The sequence below is a fragment of the Rhinolophus sinicus genome, chromosome 18 (assembly GCF_057876585.1).
Source record: "Rhinolophus sinicus isolate RSI-liver-muscle chromosome 18, RSI-T2T, whole genome shotgun sequence".
Classification (NCBI taxonomy): Eukaryota; Metazoa; Chordata; class Mammalia; order Chiroptera; family Rhinolophidae; genus Rhinolophus; species Rhinolophus sinicus.
In genome coordinates, this window is record NC_142518.1 from 93,622,428 (window position 1) to 93,639,492 (window position 17,065).

General features: G+C 38.3%; 1 protein-coding gene across 2 annotated transcripts in view; it reads left to right on the top strand.

Annotated features, from left to right (window-relative positions):
• The first annotated feature begins 402 nt into the window (after positions 1 to 402).
• The window catches only part of STK26 (serine/threonine kinase 26), a 64,108-nt gene continuing 47,445 nt past the window's right edge, over positions 403 to 17,065 (top strand). Inside the window, exons 1-2 of one of the 2 annotated variants that reach the window (XM_019719511.3) lie at positions 403 to 578; positions 679 to 829. In XM_019719511.3, coding sequence (XP_019575070.1) covers positions 788 to 829 — 42 coding nt within the window. In that variant the 5' untranslated portion in view covers positions 403 to 578; positions 679 to 787. The remainder of the gene's footprint in view (positions 579 to 678; positions 830 to 17,065) is intronic. The other variant, XM_019719512.3, reaches the window with a different exon arrangement.

Genomic DNA, 17,065 nt, shown 5'->3' on the forward strand with positions numbered 1-17,065 from the left:
GAGTCCACCGACTCGGTGGCTCTCTGTGCCCCTCTGTGCCCCACTCTCGATCAGATTGGGAAGCCAAGAAGGACTTCCAACACTCTCCAAGTTTTAACTCAAACAGTCTACGAGGCTGCGTGTGCCCCAGCCTCGTATGCCTCCCTGCAACGTGGCCGCGTCTAGGACGCCCTCATAACCGCAGGTCACCCAAACTTTTCCATTATCTCTCCAGGCCGAGCCGTGTACCAGGTCCCCAGTCCCCGGGTTCTCCTCTCCGCGTGCGGGGAGAGTCTTGCCTTCTCAGGCTCCAGCAACCCCAGGCAAACCTCTTCACTCGGAACCTTAGCTCTCCTGACACCGCCCGACTGTGGGGCGGGGGCAGGGCCAACGGCGGAACCGCCCCCAACCGCCTCCCCCGCCAGGCGAGCGGGCGGGTTGCTGAGGCGCCTCCACCTCCTCTTCCTAAAGCGGCTAGGCGCAGACGAGCGGCATCACTCGAGCCCAGGTCCCAGCCACCGCCACATACAGCGCCCCACATTCAGGAGGAGGAGCAGCAGAGGAGGTGGCAGTAACAGCGGCCGACGGGCGCCAGAAAGGTAGACTGAGTCCCAGGGAGTAGCCCCGCGAACTGCCGACTTCTCAGCTGCGGGTTACGCGCCACTAGCCCAGTAACCCCACTTCTGTGTGTCCTTCCAGGCCCGGGTCGAAAAGCCTGGGAGGGCCGCCGAAATACCCCCGAAGAAAGAGCCAGTCCCAGCTCAAGGCACTACCGCCGCAGAAGCAGTGCGGAGCAGCAGTCGCCTTCATGGCCCACTCACCGGTGGCGGTCCAAGTGCCCGGGATGCAGGTGAGGAAGCCCAGGCCTGCCCCGCCGCCCATGTGACTACCCCAGAGCCCCGTGCGCACTCCTCACTGGGCACCGAGAGGCGGTCTCAGGGCTCCCCCGAAGGCAGGGCCGGGCGCTCTGGCCAGGTGACCTGGGAATTGGGCTCTAAGTGTTTCCTGGCGTTGAGGCTATGTACTACGTTGGGAAGGCGGGGAGGGATTGGGGCGCGCAACGAGGCGAGGATGGGGTGGGGGCATTATAAAAATAGGCCAGAGCGAGACACCTGCGCCTGCTGAGCGTGGTACCCTTGAGGATTGGAGGCGGGAAGACTTGGGAGAGATGGAGGTGTCCCGGAATTTGTGGGGTAAAACGCAAGTTGTGCCCCCTGCCAAACACAAGTTGGAGCGGAGCAAGACAAGGGGATGTCGGTGGCGGCGGCATTAAATCGGTCTCTTCCTGTGTGCGTAGAGCGAAGTGACTTCTTTTCCCCTTTTGGTGCTGCTTCTTAAGGGCGAAGTTATATCTCGCTACCCCACCTGGCCCAACCCATAGTGCAGCATGAGAAATGTTGGGTCCCATATCAGAATCGCCTAGGAGATGACTCTCCAGTCCCTTCCCCAGCCTTTCCCACAAAATGACTGTTGCATGTTGTTAAGGGAAGCTTTTTGTCCTGGATGAGGGACTGCTGCATGGGACCCAACTTCTTGCTGAAGATCTACCCAGTCCCCCTCCCCGTTATATTTTCATTTTATTAAAGAAGAAATAAGCTATTCTCATACTTTTTATGCTGTTATGGTTTTAAATAGGTGCATTTAAAGCCATCTACTAAATGTTACCCAAGTCTACTAACTTCTAAGCATTCACATTTTATTTTTTTCCTTTGCAAGATAGCCTAAACAACCCATTTATGAATAACTCAGAGACTAGAAACACTAAAGCGTCACTTCCTTATTATGTTCTAAAAATGTGAAAGCAAACTTTTCTCAAGTTCAGACAAAAATGTTTAGTAAATAGCTTATGTTTTAGTAGCAATCAAAGAGCTGTGGATGGGGGCCTCAATTTACTAATTGATGCATGGAATTCATTTTTTTAAAAAGCAATTGGTCACATTTTATGCATGATCACAAAAGAGTGATTTTTAAGATACTTCCCCCAAAAAGGACCATCTGTGCCTGACACATACCTAACCAAAGACTCTTGTGTATCCTAAGCACCAGGCCTTTTAACTGAATATCGTCTGTGTCGAGTCCCAGGAAGTTGGTGTGTATTTAATAAAAAATAAAAAATAAAAATAAACAGGGAGAAAAAAGATAATGAGAAATATTAGGGCTTTTAAAAAGGTTAATACACTCAAGCTTTACAAATTGACTCAAACTTTCTTCTCAGGCCACCCCCTTTCCTCCCTCTTTCCCCCATACACCCTGGCCCACACCCCATTCATTCGGTTCTGTCTTTGATTGTATCATGGGAATTAGAAGTTTGTAATACTAACTATGGTTTTGCTCTGTCTGAAGTGGAGGAAAGTGCGAAAAATTTCCCACTGTACCCTCCTTCCCATTATGTGGAGATGTACAGATGTAACGTTTGTCTCAGGGTTTCCAGGCTTTTCTCTCCATTGTGTACGTTAGCAGAGTGAGTGCCTGCCCTTCAAGTTGGTGATTCTGAAAAACTGTGAGCTAAAGAGAAAATAGTTTCTGGTCTTTATTTTATTTGTCTTGACTTTATTTGATTTATATAGTTTATAGTCTTTATTTGATTTATGTGATTTAGGAAATGCTTGCTGTTAAGTATTTCTTATTGCTCCCAGCTTTGTTGAATTATCTGAGTTCCTATCTCTTGAATTTTTAAATGTCAATTAAGGTGGTTTAGAATGTGAATCACATATTTTAAATGACAAACTCTGCCTTCCACTTTATGCCTTCCCAAAGTTGTGATTATTTTGTCCAACCTTAATTTGGAGGAGGCAGTCATCTCAATATTAGCGAAGAGACTTTTTCCATCTTAATGAAAATGGTAAATTCTTAACTTCTCATTTCCATTTTCTTTATAGATGTGGTTCTTAAGCATTTGGTGCAACACAAAACGTTTTCCACAGTTAAAATTGTACAGTACCCTAAAAATAAATTTGATGGCATGCAGTGTGACTCTTGAGCCTAGATTTCTTCTACTATTCTTTTGTTCAAAAATATTGCATTTGAGATGCAGAAATACATCATGACCTCGTGAAATTTTCCTAAAATTTTGTTAAAGAGTTAAGAGCACCTTTTAGACCTTTAGAGTAGTAAAAAAACTTGAGTTAGCCATGTGTTCTTGAAATTAATGTATAGTATTTCTACAAATCATGGTGAAGTGATTGACTGGCCTGTAACTTTTTAACAGTTTATTTTAGAGAATTATCAAGATTGATGGAAAAATTATTTTTCCAGAAATAAAAACAAAATTATCCAGTGTTTTTCTCCCTTCCCCTCCCCCCCAGGAAAGACATGAAGTAAAAGCTGAGCTACCTGTTCTATCACTTAAGACTTCCAGCATTCCTGACTTTCAAACAAAGAAATTTCTGTTGCCACTAGTTTAAAATAGAAAAGAAACTTGGAGTGATGAAAGAAAACCCAGGATTTGGTCCAGTTCAAACTCTTCCTTATGAATTAGTTATTCAAACTCACTGTTGATATTTCTTAATATCATGGTAATGAACATTTTTGCCATATTACACCAAATGTTGAGGATATGAATTTTTTTGTACTTAATCTGTGCTTACTTCTTTAGTGTATAACTAAAAGAATTTTCCATACCAGTAGCTAAACTCTCAAAAAAAATTTTAAAGCACAACTTTAAAAAAATTAACCAATAAACTTGTTCCTTTCCTCTCAAATATTTACTCTTTATTGATTTAAAACATGTTTTTTTCCTTTGACGTTTTCAGTTATAAATCACACTTGTTTAAGATATTTCCCCTTAGAACCACATTAGTATTTATGAAGACAAGTATTCTAAATTGGTTGTTAAATCTTTCATAAAATGTAGGTAGAAACATCAATGTTCAGTTAAATGTTGAATTAGAGTACTAAGTGTTATTATGTTATGCCTATTGTATATAATAATATTAAAATATAATAACATCTAAAAATATAATATTTTTTAAAATTCCTGATAAAGAATTTAAAAATTAGCCTTCATGTATCTTTTTTTTTAAATTAAATTTATTGAGGTGACAATTGTTAGTAAAATTACATAGATTTCAGGTGTACAATTCTGTATTACATCATCTATAAATCCCATTGTGTGTTCATCACCCAGAGTATCTTTAAATATGATAAACTCGGTACAATTTTTAAATGGTTATTATTTGACGTGTGAGATAGAAATTAAATTTAAAGATTAGTGATCACTTTATTGAAGACTTTTATCTAAGAGGTAGAAAACATTGCCTTGCATTGGTAAATTTAGTTACTGGGTTTTGGGAAGAATACAGAAGTATACTATGTGACCTCTGCTCTTCAAGAACTTAAAATGTTGGGATGTTAAGTCTAGCACATGAAATATCAAATATGCAATATCTGTGATACTTACTCTATAATATAATTTTTGACTGGAAGAGATGAAGGCTTACAAAAAGTAAACTGACCCTAGAGGATTGTTAGGAATAATTTTGGGAAGAGCATTTCCAAGCAGGGAAATATCCTGAGCAAAGGCATGGAGACGGGGAGAGTACATTCGCAAGTTGTGTGTGCACACACAATCTGAGAGTGGGATAAAATCACTTGGACTATGTGTGATACAGAATTCTTCTAGAGAAATAATAAGAGATAAGATTGAAAAACTAGATTGGGTTCAGATTATGGTGGTTTTTGAATGCTAGGAAGGATTTTGGCCTTTGGACTAAACATTTCTGAGTAAGGGAGACTCAATGAACAAAGTTAAATACAGGAAGGTAAATCTTAAGATCGGATGAATGGATGAACCGGAAGATGGAGAGATTTGAAGCAATTTGATCTACTGAGGCTATTCCAGTGGGACAGTCAAATAGGTGCAGATGCAATGGACCTTGCATTGACTGACTGCCTTCCATATGCCTAGTGCTGTGAAGATAAAAAATATAATTACCAGACTTAATAATTAGCTAGTTATAACTACAGATGGAGGAATCCAAGCGTTTGTGGTGTTGAATATGGGGAACTGGGAGGATTATGGTACATCCGAAAGAACTGGAAAGTCAGAGAGAAGAGCCAGATTTAGTAGGAAGTTAATGATTTCTGTTCTAGACTTGTGAGGTTTGAGGTAACAATGGGGCGACAAAGTGAAAATGTAGAGCAATATGTCTATTACCTTAATTGTGGTGATGAGTTCATAGGTGTATGTATATGCCCAAATTCATCAAATTGTATACATTAAATATGTACATTTTTTGTACATCAATATGTCTCAATAAAGCTGTTTTTTTAAAAAAAATTCCAGCAAATACTCGAAAATATAGATCTGGAGCTTCAATCAATCATCAGACATTTACTGAGCATTTACTACGTATATGCTAGTCTGTTTACTTGAAACTGAAGGATAGGAGCAACCAAGGAGGGAGAGGGTTGTAATACCAGAGAGAATATTTGGAAGTGAAGGCCCTCATGAGACAGGAAATACAGGTGAAGTCTTAGCTTGTAAGCAAAGTAACAGTGACTTTAAGATGCATGGGAGGATGAGAAAATTTGTCAGGATCCAGAGGGAGTTAACTGGGGGGAATTCTTTAATTCTCATCATGAAACCTAAATTGGAGAAGGAATTCACTTGGGTGCCAGAATCTAGTATGTGGAGTTCTTAACTCCCTTATACCTTCTGAAGGACTAATCAGCTTTTCAATTTGAGATAGAAGGAAGTGGAAAATATTGCATTGCATTGATGAACCAAACCATTGTCCGTGTTGGTGAGTGGTTGATACAGAGATGTTGAATATGCTAATGATGATGGTAGAAGACTGACTGGAACATAATAATCCAAGACAGTTGTTAGCTGGGAGAGTTGGAGGTAGTTGGAAGGTATGGGGCTATAGGAAGAGTAAACAGTAATTGAGCATGGTGAAACATTGCCTTGAACACTAATGAGGGTCCAGAAATGGCACTTGAAGACAAAGGTCCATCATGTACTTTCGTTGCTTGAGTCATAGAAAATGAGAAAATATAATTTAGCTGGTACTTAGGAACCATTGAATATTGTGATACTGTGGTTTTTTTTTTTTTTTTTTAATTCTGCCTTTCATTTATTCAGTGCCTGGAGCAAATCATCTACAAAACAGGGAAAAATGAAAGCTGCATTTCTTTTGTATCAATAAGATGTTATTAAGATGAATTAACTATCGTCTGTGGAATATATTTTGAGCTCCTTTATAAAAGGTGTTATGATATATATGGGCAGTTCATCCTGCAAAACAATGCTAGGCTAATCACATGAAAACACTGTCACTATCTCATCCCTCTCCTGCTTGATAATCCCCAGTTTTCTATTGAAACCCAGTCCCCCTACACACACACACACACACACACACACACACACACACACACACACACCAACCCCACTACCACCACCAGATCCAAAATTCTCTGCTCAGCTTTCCAGACTTTCTGTTATCTGGCTCCTCTCTACAGATCAAAACTTAGTTATCACTACTTTCCAACAAGAAATCCCTTTGGTTCTACTGTGCCAGTTACAATTCAGTAATCACTGACTGACCAAATCCTATCTGATTTTCAAGGTCTCCATGAACTTTCTGTGAATTGTTCCAGGCTACAGAAATCTCCCATTTCCAAGCACCTATTATATTGTCAGTAGCAGACAGCCTAGTCCTTGATTTATGTGCTACCTTAGATTTTTAAAAATTATATATGTTATACTTGTCTCCGAACGAGGTGGTAAATTTCTTGAAGGCAAGGACCACATATTTTACTTTTCCTTATACCATTGGGTATGAATTATATGTAAAAATGTTAGCTAATGAATGCAGCATAGATTAGACTTCTCTAACTTTTTTCCATTCTGTTTCTTTAAACATATTGTTAGTGCTTGAATTCTTGTAGATCATGAAGGCTAATTTATATGTTTGCAATGTGGACTCTTTGTAGTTGCTAAAATAATTTTATTGTATTATATGATATATGTCTAACAAAATAATACTTCTAACTTCTAATCAGCTGTCCACACACTGAAGCTCATTCCCTTGCCTTCCAAGGTCTTTGAGAGAATAAAGATCCTCATTGCTTTCCTAGTGACTAGAACTGCTTTCAGACAAATTTGTGTCTTTGTGAGAAATAACCTCTTGTCCCTTCCCTCTGTTTCCACCTCCCCCAAAACAGATAAATAAATAAAAGAAACTACTTCTCTGCCCCAGCTGTCACATTAGAAAGAGTCTGATAAATTTCACTCAGAGTAAGGTATTTTTGATTAATGGCTTAGTGTATGACCTCTCCTATGGATGTTCATATTTTACAGGGAATAAGGCCTTTAAAGAAAGAAAATCTAATAGTAGAATTTCAGACAGCTTGATAGTTTTTGACTGAGTTGTGTCTTTTGAAAGAGTGGTGGTTTTACTAATTTTATTTGTTGCTAAAAATGGAGTTAGGAGAACAAAGCTTAACATTATTATTAGGTTTGATGAAACAAACTCCTTTTCATTTCTCATCATTAAGTCCCAAAGAATTTCCACTACAGGGTCATATAAAACAATGTCTCTGGAGGAATGCTATGAGGTAACTCATTTTTAAAAGAACAAAAATCAGTAAAATATGCACAACTAAAATTTTAACTCTTAAGTACATCCCTCATTTGGCCATCTGCCCTTTTAGGTGCTATGTGGTAGGGACAACATCTTTGAAATAAATAATGCTTGGGGAAATCAAACATTGAAAAAAGATATTAACTAATTTCTCTCAACAATCCTATGAACTAGGAAAAGTTATCCAATAGGAAAGTGCCTTCAGATTTGGATTTAAAAACCAAATAGCTCATTGCTGGCCAACTCTACCCATCATCCTCTTTGTTGTCCCTCTCCTAAATCTCATATAATTGAGGTGGATCACCAGACTAGCAAATTCAAAGAAGCCAGGAAACCCAGTGCAGAGAAGATCGCATCTTTCTATTCCTGCATGTCTCTCTCCACCACCTCTCACCAGCATTTACCTCATCGGAGATAGAGCTACCCTCCCCCTCCCTCAGCCTTTTCTGGACTTATTCTAGCACTCCCTGAGAGTAGCCTTCTGGCATTTTATTTCCTTCTTTTATCATATGATCATAGATTTGAATGGTTCATGTCCTAAAATATGAGATTAAGCATTGGTATGGCATAGCTCTGGATATTCTAGCAAAATTAGAAAATTGTGGTTCATATTTCATGGGTACTAGAGTAAGTAAAATTGTAGACAGCTTAAGTGAAAGAGTTGAAACTATTCTAATTATCTTTTTTTCAATGTCCATTTTCTTCCTTTTTGGTCAAGTAACTTCAAAAATGTGCTGCTGAGAATATCCAAGGCATAGTTTTTGTCTTTTTCTTGTGAAAAAATGTTTACAGAAAAACTTTTCAACCCTTTCTTTGTGATCCTTGTAACAGAGATTATGTGTTGTGGGTGTTGTTTTTTTTTTCCTTCTGAGCCCCTTTTCACCTTTGTTTTTTTAAAAAAAAGTGGGGAAAAGAAATATGCAAAATCCTAATAATTGAAAATGCAAATGACTGAAAAAAGGATTCAAGTCCACCATCGTTGGGTTTTTCACTTTGTTTATACAGAACAATAGAGTATCTAGCTGAAAAATAACAGTTGCTTTGAATTATAGGAACAGCTTACCAGTATCAACTTAATGAAGTTTTACTGGATTTGAAATCCATACCACACTAGATGTGTTAGGGAATTTCTAAGCACACTAGTGAATTACTCTACCAGGTTTCAATAGTGCCTGGTAACACAATCCTAGGAATGAATTTTTGGCAGGTGGGGGAAATACTTCAAGGACATCTAGACACATCCAGATTTTTCTTTGAAAATGCATTTTTGAGTTGCTCTGTTAGTGCCTTTTTTATCCCCCTCCCCCCGCTTTCCATTAAACCATTGGCTTTGGGACATATCACTTTACAGTATGTTATATTAAGCTGGACCTTAACTGCTTGATGCAGTATAGTATAAATAACACAGCAGTGGGTGATGGGGAAGGGGTGGGCAACACAGATAATCAGGTGGGGCGTAAGTTGTTACTAATGCAAAAAAATTCTGGGGAGCTGAGCCAATAGAAACTATAGTCATAATTTCTTCCCAAAGCGTCTGCCTCATCATTATGGCTGCCCACTAGAGCTGGGAGAGTTTGTAGATTTCCTGGTCTCAATTTCCTGCTGCCTGCCTTAACTTTAAGCAGAAGCACAGAAGAAACCAATCAGCAAAGCATGCATACATGCTACTACGTATGGTGATAGAAAATAGAACTTTGACCTCTTGTGGTTAAGGAGGTTACAGTCAGTATGTCTGGCAGCCTCAGGGAAAGAAGCATATTTCAGATGTATGCTTTTTAAGTGCTACGACCCCATGGGGAAAAGATAGCAAACTCATTAATTAGGGTCCTGTTTGCTTCTCTAGTTTGAGTTCAAATTCTTTGTTTGAACTTAACTCTGAGCCTTCCTACATGCCTGTCAGTAAGTGATAATCTATTGGACTTTCCCAGGTTGGACACTGGTAATCCAGGTTTAGTGTTTTTACATGCTTAATCTTCATGAAACAACTAGGTGTTATTTAAGCTAGAAAATTATTTTGCAGCAAAGTTTGAAAGGCCTACTTTGTATAGGACATGGTGCTTGATGCCTTTCTTTGCGATACAAAAAGTATAAGGGTCCCTGACCTCAAGAAGTTTATACTGTAACTGGAGAGACTACACACTAATACGTTGAGAAATCTAAAATCATCGAGCAATACAGATGAATCCCAAAGGGGAGAGAAACTGCTATATAACATTCCAAGGAAGACTGGACTAAGGAAAGGAGCTATCATTTATGGAATGTCTTTCTGCTAGGCATTTGTGCTTTTGCCACTGCACTGCATTGCTTGTAGGCAGGGCAACCTTCAATGGTCTGGACCCTTAAAGGAGCATGGGAGACAGGCCGGAGAAAAGGACAAAGGAGCACACACAAGGTTCCTTCAAATTATAAAAGGCCTTAAATGCCAGACTGAGACAGTTCTTTTTAACACAGTCTACAAGAAGGAGTTTTTCAGCAAGAAAGTGAACTTGATGAAAGCAATGTTTTTTTCTTGTTTGTTTATTTTTGGAAGATTGAATTAGGCTTCCAACCCAACAGGCTGGATTGGAGAAGGGGAAGGCTAGATATAATAAGCAAATATTGTAATAACTCAGGCTTTAGTTGATAAGGATTTGATCTAGGGCAGTGATGGTCAAATTTGAGCATGCATCAGAACCACCTGAAGGTTTGTTAAAATACAGACAGCCAGGTCCAATCTCCAGAATTTCTGATTCAGTAGGTCCGCAGTGGGGTCTGTGAATTTGCATTTCTAATGAGTTTCCAACTGTTCTGCTGGTCTGGGGACCTCTCTGAGTACCACTCAAGGAAGACTAACAGACTTTGGTGACTAATTGGATATGGAAAGGAAAGAAACATAACCAGGAGAGTGAAGACTCAAAGGTATGGCTGAGTTTGAAAGAAAATTGGTTCATTTTTAGAAATGTTGAACTTTAAGTGCTGGCCACACATCCAAGCAGATGCAATTAGTAACAGGTGTCTACAGGCGTGAAGATGGAAATTGGAGGTCCTCTATGAAAATATGTTGATGAAATTGTGAGAAATTAAAATAACATGATTTCCAATTATCCTTCCAAGAGTCCAAACTCAACTTTGTGTTAAATTCTACAGCTTCCAAAATCTCAATCACCCATCATCACTTCTGTTTTCTGCGATCCAAGTAAGTTTGACAGCTTACTAAATGCTTTTATCTTCAAATGCAAACACTTTTATTGAGCACATGAAATCTGTTTGTGCTTATAGTTGTTAAAATGCAATTTGGCTAAAGTAGAATAAAATGCCAGTATTCTAAATGCCAGTAAGTGGCAATATTTCCCCCAAAGATAGACATTTTTAAGTTTTTCCCAATTTTGATAACATCTCACCAATTTTTATTTGTTAGAATCCCTTCCCCTCACCATGTTATTACCCACCCCACAAAAACTCTTGAACTTAATAATTCTGGGCTGCTATTATGTCAAACATACGCATTCACAGTCATGATTTTGGAAGCCAACTTGTGTTTACGTATATAAATTCCTGGAGGGGAGAGGAAGTTACTTTTGAATCTTTAAGGAAATATCAAACCATTTCCTAAATGGCTTTTCTGACTCCAGCTTATGCTCTCTAAAATATTCTTTATACTTGTCAGATTAATATATTACCATTTGCTAACAGATACCCTATAGGAGAGCTCAGAGCTTAGTTCAAAGGATTAGAACTGAAAATAAGAGAAGCATATAGGGCCTACTTAATGAGTTTTCCCACCCCAAACAATGTGAGCAAACTTGATTACCTACTTCATTCATGAGCCTTGGACCTAAATCACTTTTCAGTTTCTATAATGAACACACAACCAACAAAAACAAAATTATCATTCAGAATCAAAGATTTGCCACCAATGAGGATGTTCAAAAACATGTACAGAAATTCAGCACTTAAAATTCAACATTTCTAAAAATGAACCCATTTTCTTTCAAACTCAGCCATATCCTTGAGTCTTCATTCTCCAGTCATGTTTCTTTCCTTTCCATATTCAATTAGTCACCAAAGTCTGTCAGTCTTCCTTGAGTGGTGCACTAAACACATTTTAAGGAATGTTTAATTATCATTAGAATAAATTTCTTCAGTCCCTAGGTGACTTGCTCTCCATTTAGGTAGGGAATACAGTTTGTTTGGGTATAAAAATTCTGATGTGTTTACCTTATACCTCACACCTCTTATGTGGCAACTGTCTCTTTTCCAGGATACTTAATTACACTTGTGGCCCATTTTTCATTATTCTGGGTGGTAGATTAAAGGGTGTGTTTTTTTGGATAAAATTGATGGGGGTGTGTATATACTCGTATGCACATGCAATGTATAGTTGACCCTTGAGCAGCACAGTGGTTAGGGACATTCACCTCCCCCACCCGTGCGGTTGGAAATCTTCATATAAATGTTGACTCTCCCCCAAAAAACTTCAGTTGTCCCTTGGTATCCACAGGGGACTGATTTCAGGACACCCCTTACAGCACATACCAAAATCCTTGGATGCTCAAGTCCCTTATATAAAAAAATCATAGAACAATGCATACAGTCAGCCCTCTGCATCTGCAGATTCCCAACTGTGGAAAATGAGTTTTCTGTTAGCAGTTGGTTGAATTTGTGGATACAGAGGCCTGAGTGCACATTTATTGAAAAAAATGTACATATAAATGGACCCACACAGTTCAAACCTGTTGTTGTTCAAGGGTCAACTTGAACACTATAGTGGGCATGAAGTATATTTTATGTCTGAAACTATAAGACTTTTAGTCTACTCAAGAAAATAAGGCTCAACATTTGCCTATAGAGTTTTTAATCAACTCTGCCAATTTTAGACATCACTTTTTAAAAAGTAGAAAAGTGAATTGTCAAAAACGGATGAAAGATAAGATGGTCAGTAAGTTGAAGAAGCAGAAAGTTATGACTTGGCAGTGTCATTTAAGAAGGTCTGCGTATAACAGGAATTCAGTAAAATTTATGTAAAAATTATGTACTCAGTAAAAATTGTGGTATCTATGGATTTGCTAAATATTTTTATTATAAAGAAAATACATAGAACTCTACCACTTTTAAAAATATTTACTCTAAGGTAAATATATATGTATATATGTACCTATGTCTAAATATGTAATAGGCTTATCAGGATTTTAAACATGTTGCATTTTTATCATGGCTAATTCTTTCTGCCTTTAATATTTATTATTATTCCTGAATTGGCCTCACAGCAGTCATATTCTATACAGGATACAGATCATTGGAAATGACTTTTAATGAAATTTAATGCCACTGTTAAGCTATCTTAGTGAATTAGAATTGAACATTACATAGATTATATTTATCAAGATTTTCAATTCTCTGCTTAATTTCTCCCATGAAATAGCCTTACAGAGTATCACTGCTTTTGATAAATATAAACTGGTTTACCTGTTAGTAAATCAGAGGCATGTGGTTATTATACAGATGACTTCTAGTTAACAGAAACTTGTGGTCATTATCTAAACTCTTATTTTGAAGCTAAAATTGTTATAGGTACATTATACTATGGATTCTAAGGTGATAGGGAATGGAGGGGATGGGGCATTACATTCTGTTTCAGTGACAAACAAAATCTTGTATCCAGAGAACTGCTTTTTTTTTTTTTGACTATTTATCTCTTCATGGAAAAAAATAGTGATTGTCACTGAAAGATCTTTTTTACTGTGTCATAGGCTTCCCAAAGAGCACATAAATGAAAACATGGGACTTAACTAGTTAAATAATGAATCAATTTCAAGGTTTTAGCATAGGTGACACCTCCATGGTTGTCTTTTTGGACTGTGATTTCTGGTAATAGCAAGTGAAAAAAACTATTACCGTTGTTGCTATGGATCTTCTATCTGCTGAGGTTCAGGCATCACTTTGGAGGCTGCAGTGTAAACCCTGCTCAGGGAAGGTAGAATTTCATGATACCAGAGGATTATTGCTGCCTCATAAGGAAACAGAAAATGTAGGTGAGGGAAAAGGTATTGGACCCTGGAAGAAGAGAGACAGTATTTCCAAGGAAGGGGTAAAGTTTTTTTGCTTTAAAGATTGAGAATTCTGTCTATTTTTTAGAATGGGAAATTTTTCTACTTTTTGCAGAGAAGAGAAAAAACTAACAGAAAAGGAAATTGGGGAGGTAATAGTAATTCATTTCTTTCGTGTTGCTTATGACTTCTGTGATAAAAGTTACATTTGCATAATTGATTTGTTATGGCAAGAAAATATCTGTAAAGAGTCTTTTTGGTTGGGAGAAAGCTTGGGAAAGATGGTGGGGAAGAGCTGACATAGGGATGGTGATTTCAGCTGCTTTTCTGTTTAAGATGTGCAATTTTGGTGGCATATGTACAGGGCCAATAAATTGTTTCTAGATACATGGAGTCGTTTTGGGTGGCCTTTTTTTCTTTTGTAGGCAAAATGAACACTTTTCATTAAGAAGGAAAAGTGCCAGATTATCACTGGATTATATTTAGCTAATTTGGACTGTTGTTTGGGGGGTGGGAAGGTTAAAGAGAAGGAATCATTCTATTAAATGACTGGACTTATTATTGTTGTTGCTTTTCCAATAGGTTCTGGCTTTGAAATTCTCCCACAGGAAATGATTAAAGCAGTTCTTTGGAACATTTCAAGGCTGAGTAGCATCTCAGATTTACTTTAAAATAGGTTTGCTTAACGACTTTTTAGCATCACTTGATTTATGTCTTGGCTGAGAGAAGATTTCTAAGTAGTATGTAGTCCAGCTACTTTTTTCTAAGAACCCTTATGGATACTAAATACTGTGTTATTCTATTGTTGGCTTTTAACTTGCCAATCGTTTAAAAGGTATAAATGTCTTCATACTTTAAAAACAAACATTGTTGTCTGCCCAGGAATTGCAACCCCCTCCCCAAATTCCAGGATAGAGACAGCTCTCTCCTGTTGTCCATTCACATGCCTGGGTTCTTTGGGAGAATCAGTCTGTATAACTTAAAGCATTTTAATTTGATTACTCTTGTGTGTATTTTTAATGACAAAGTGTCATGCAATTATAGTGTAAGTATGGTCCTAATTGAAAGAACATGCACAGTTTTAGATGATTTTTAAAAACTCCTTTAAGTGAAAATACGATGTGTATATTGTGAAAGAATATGGCTAAGTGGTTCCAGAGCTTGAGACTTTAATTATTTTTTTTCTGGTAGGACACTAAATTGTGTCCTCCTAACTACTAGAATGAAGAATATAGTGTATTCTGTTCCTCTATGCTGTGAAATAATGCCTGCTCAAATATAAAGTGAGGTGATTGTATAGGTAACCCTTAAGCTCTAAAATTAAGCTTTGGGAATTCTGTTCAGGAGTCTAGACTAGGTTACTATTTATAAAACATAAGGCACACATGACTATTTATATGTAGAAGTGATCAGGTACCCATTCCAAGCAAGTTTTAAATTAGATGTAATTAATTTTCTACTGAGGCAATTAATATATAATTACTTTTCTACTACGTGTAATTAATTTTCTACTAAGAAGTAGTGAGACTATAATGTTTGGCTTATGCTTTGGACAAAATCAAAGTTCCTTGAAATGTTGGATTTTAACCTCTCCCTAGTAAATATTTTTGAATGCCTATATTTTTTTAAATAAGGATGATCACCTTCCTCTAGTAGTATTTTTGGAGCTTTGTTAATTTAATGTAACCTTTCTCAACCAGAGTTGTCATGTGAACCACAAAACGAAGAAAATGATTTGAGTTAATGTTTTCTCAGTTCTCCTAAGAAAGACACAACTACTAAGACCATTCTAGCTTCATTGGAAAGGAGTTTATTTATTACATATAGTAGATTCCTTAGAGCTGCAATTAGCAAACTATAGCCAAGGGCCAAATCCTGCCTGCAGACTGTTCCTAAAAATATTTTTTATAGTTTTAAAGAGTTGTTAAAAAAAGAATATCTGACGGAGACTGCAGACTGTACCTGGCTTACAAAGCCCAAGACTCTTACTATGTGGCTTTTTGCAGAAAAGTGTGGCGATCCCTGTCTTAGGGCATGGAAGCCCATTGAGAATTGCTGATCTAAAGAAAGGAAGCTTCTTATAGTATTTTTTCTGAGGTTGAGAATGCAGTAAGATAATAGGAAAGTTTCTTTTTATTAAGGTAACTGACTTGTATATTGGTTCTATTATTGTGATGCTTAGTTCAAGGAAAGAGTCCAGATTATAGAAAAGAGGTAGACATATTTTTATTTTTTAGACATAAATTTTAATGATTGAATTATATGGAAACTTGTATTGGTAACTATAATGAATGATAAGTTGTGTGTGTATACAGATACATTTTAATATTTTTCTTAATTTCTAAAGCAAGAAAATAAAACTGGATGAATTTTATTTGGAAATGTAAAGGAAGCCATTGATTGCTTTGATGACTATTTTAAATTAAAGGACCATATTAGAGAAGGAAAGTGACTAGAGAATGTTAAGTGTCAGATATAATCACATTTGTTTCCTCCTGTCTTCACCTTACAATTAATATCTCAAGTACTTTTCAGCAGTAAGGAGAACAGCACTTAATCAAAAATATATTAAAATAGAGGAGGAACAAAGATGGTGCAGTGGGTAAGCACTGTGTTTACCTTCTCTCACAACCACATCAAAATTAAAACTAGTAATCTACAAAACAACTAATGTTGAAAATAACTTAAAATCAAACTGAACTAAAGCCTTTCGACTAAGGATTTGCAGAAGAAGCCACCTCCAGACTGGTAGGAAGGGCAGAGACATGGCATGGGCTGGTCCCACACCCGCATGTGACCATTAAAGATCGGGAGGGCTATTTTGGCTGTGGGGGTACCCCATCCCTTAAAGGAGCAATAGATACCAGCAGCCCCACCCCAGCCCAGCGTTCCAGCGCCAGGGAAAGAAGTCCCCATAATTTTTGGTTGTGAAAAACAGCGGAGATTGTGACTGAGTGAGATGGAGGGCGGCTGCACTCACAAGTGCTCCTCTTAAAGGGACGCACAGACTTACCCACCAACGAAATCACTTACTCTGAGCTCCAGCGCTGGGGCAGCAGCTGAAAAGGTGGCAGGGACAAATGGTGGGGAATTGAGTTGTCAGGCTTGGGACGGGGGCTGGAGAGGTGGCTTTCGCTGGATGGGGGAGCTGGTGGAGGCCACTGTTTCTTTGTTGAGCCCTCCCTATACCCAGCGTGCGAACACAGATGGCTGCCGTATCTGAGCCTCTGTAGTTCGTGCACCATGCCCTGGCTATTGAGACCCCACCCTTCCCAACTTTCGGGCACACCCAGGCCGCTTCCAGCCACTTTTTCATGCAGACCATCTGCCTTGGCTCAAGCTGCAGACTTTCCTAGACTCTCAAAGGTTCATGGAATCCAGACAAGCAGCATCTGGTTTGAGCATGTCCTGTGCCTCTGGCTGAACAGCCCTAAGCCGACACTAGTAGGATCTGGCCTTGGTTCGCAGCTTGGC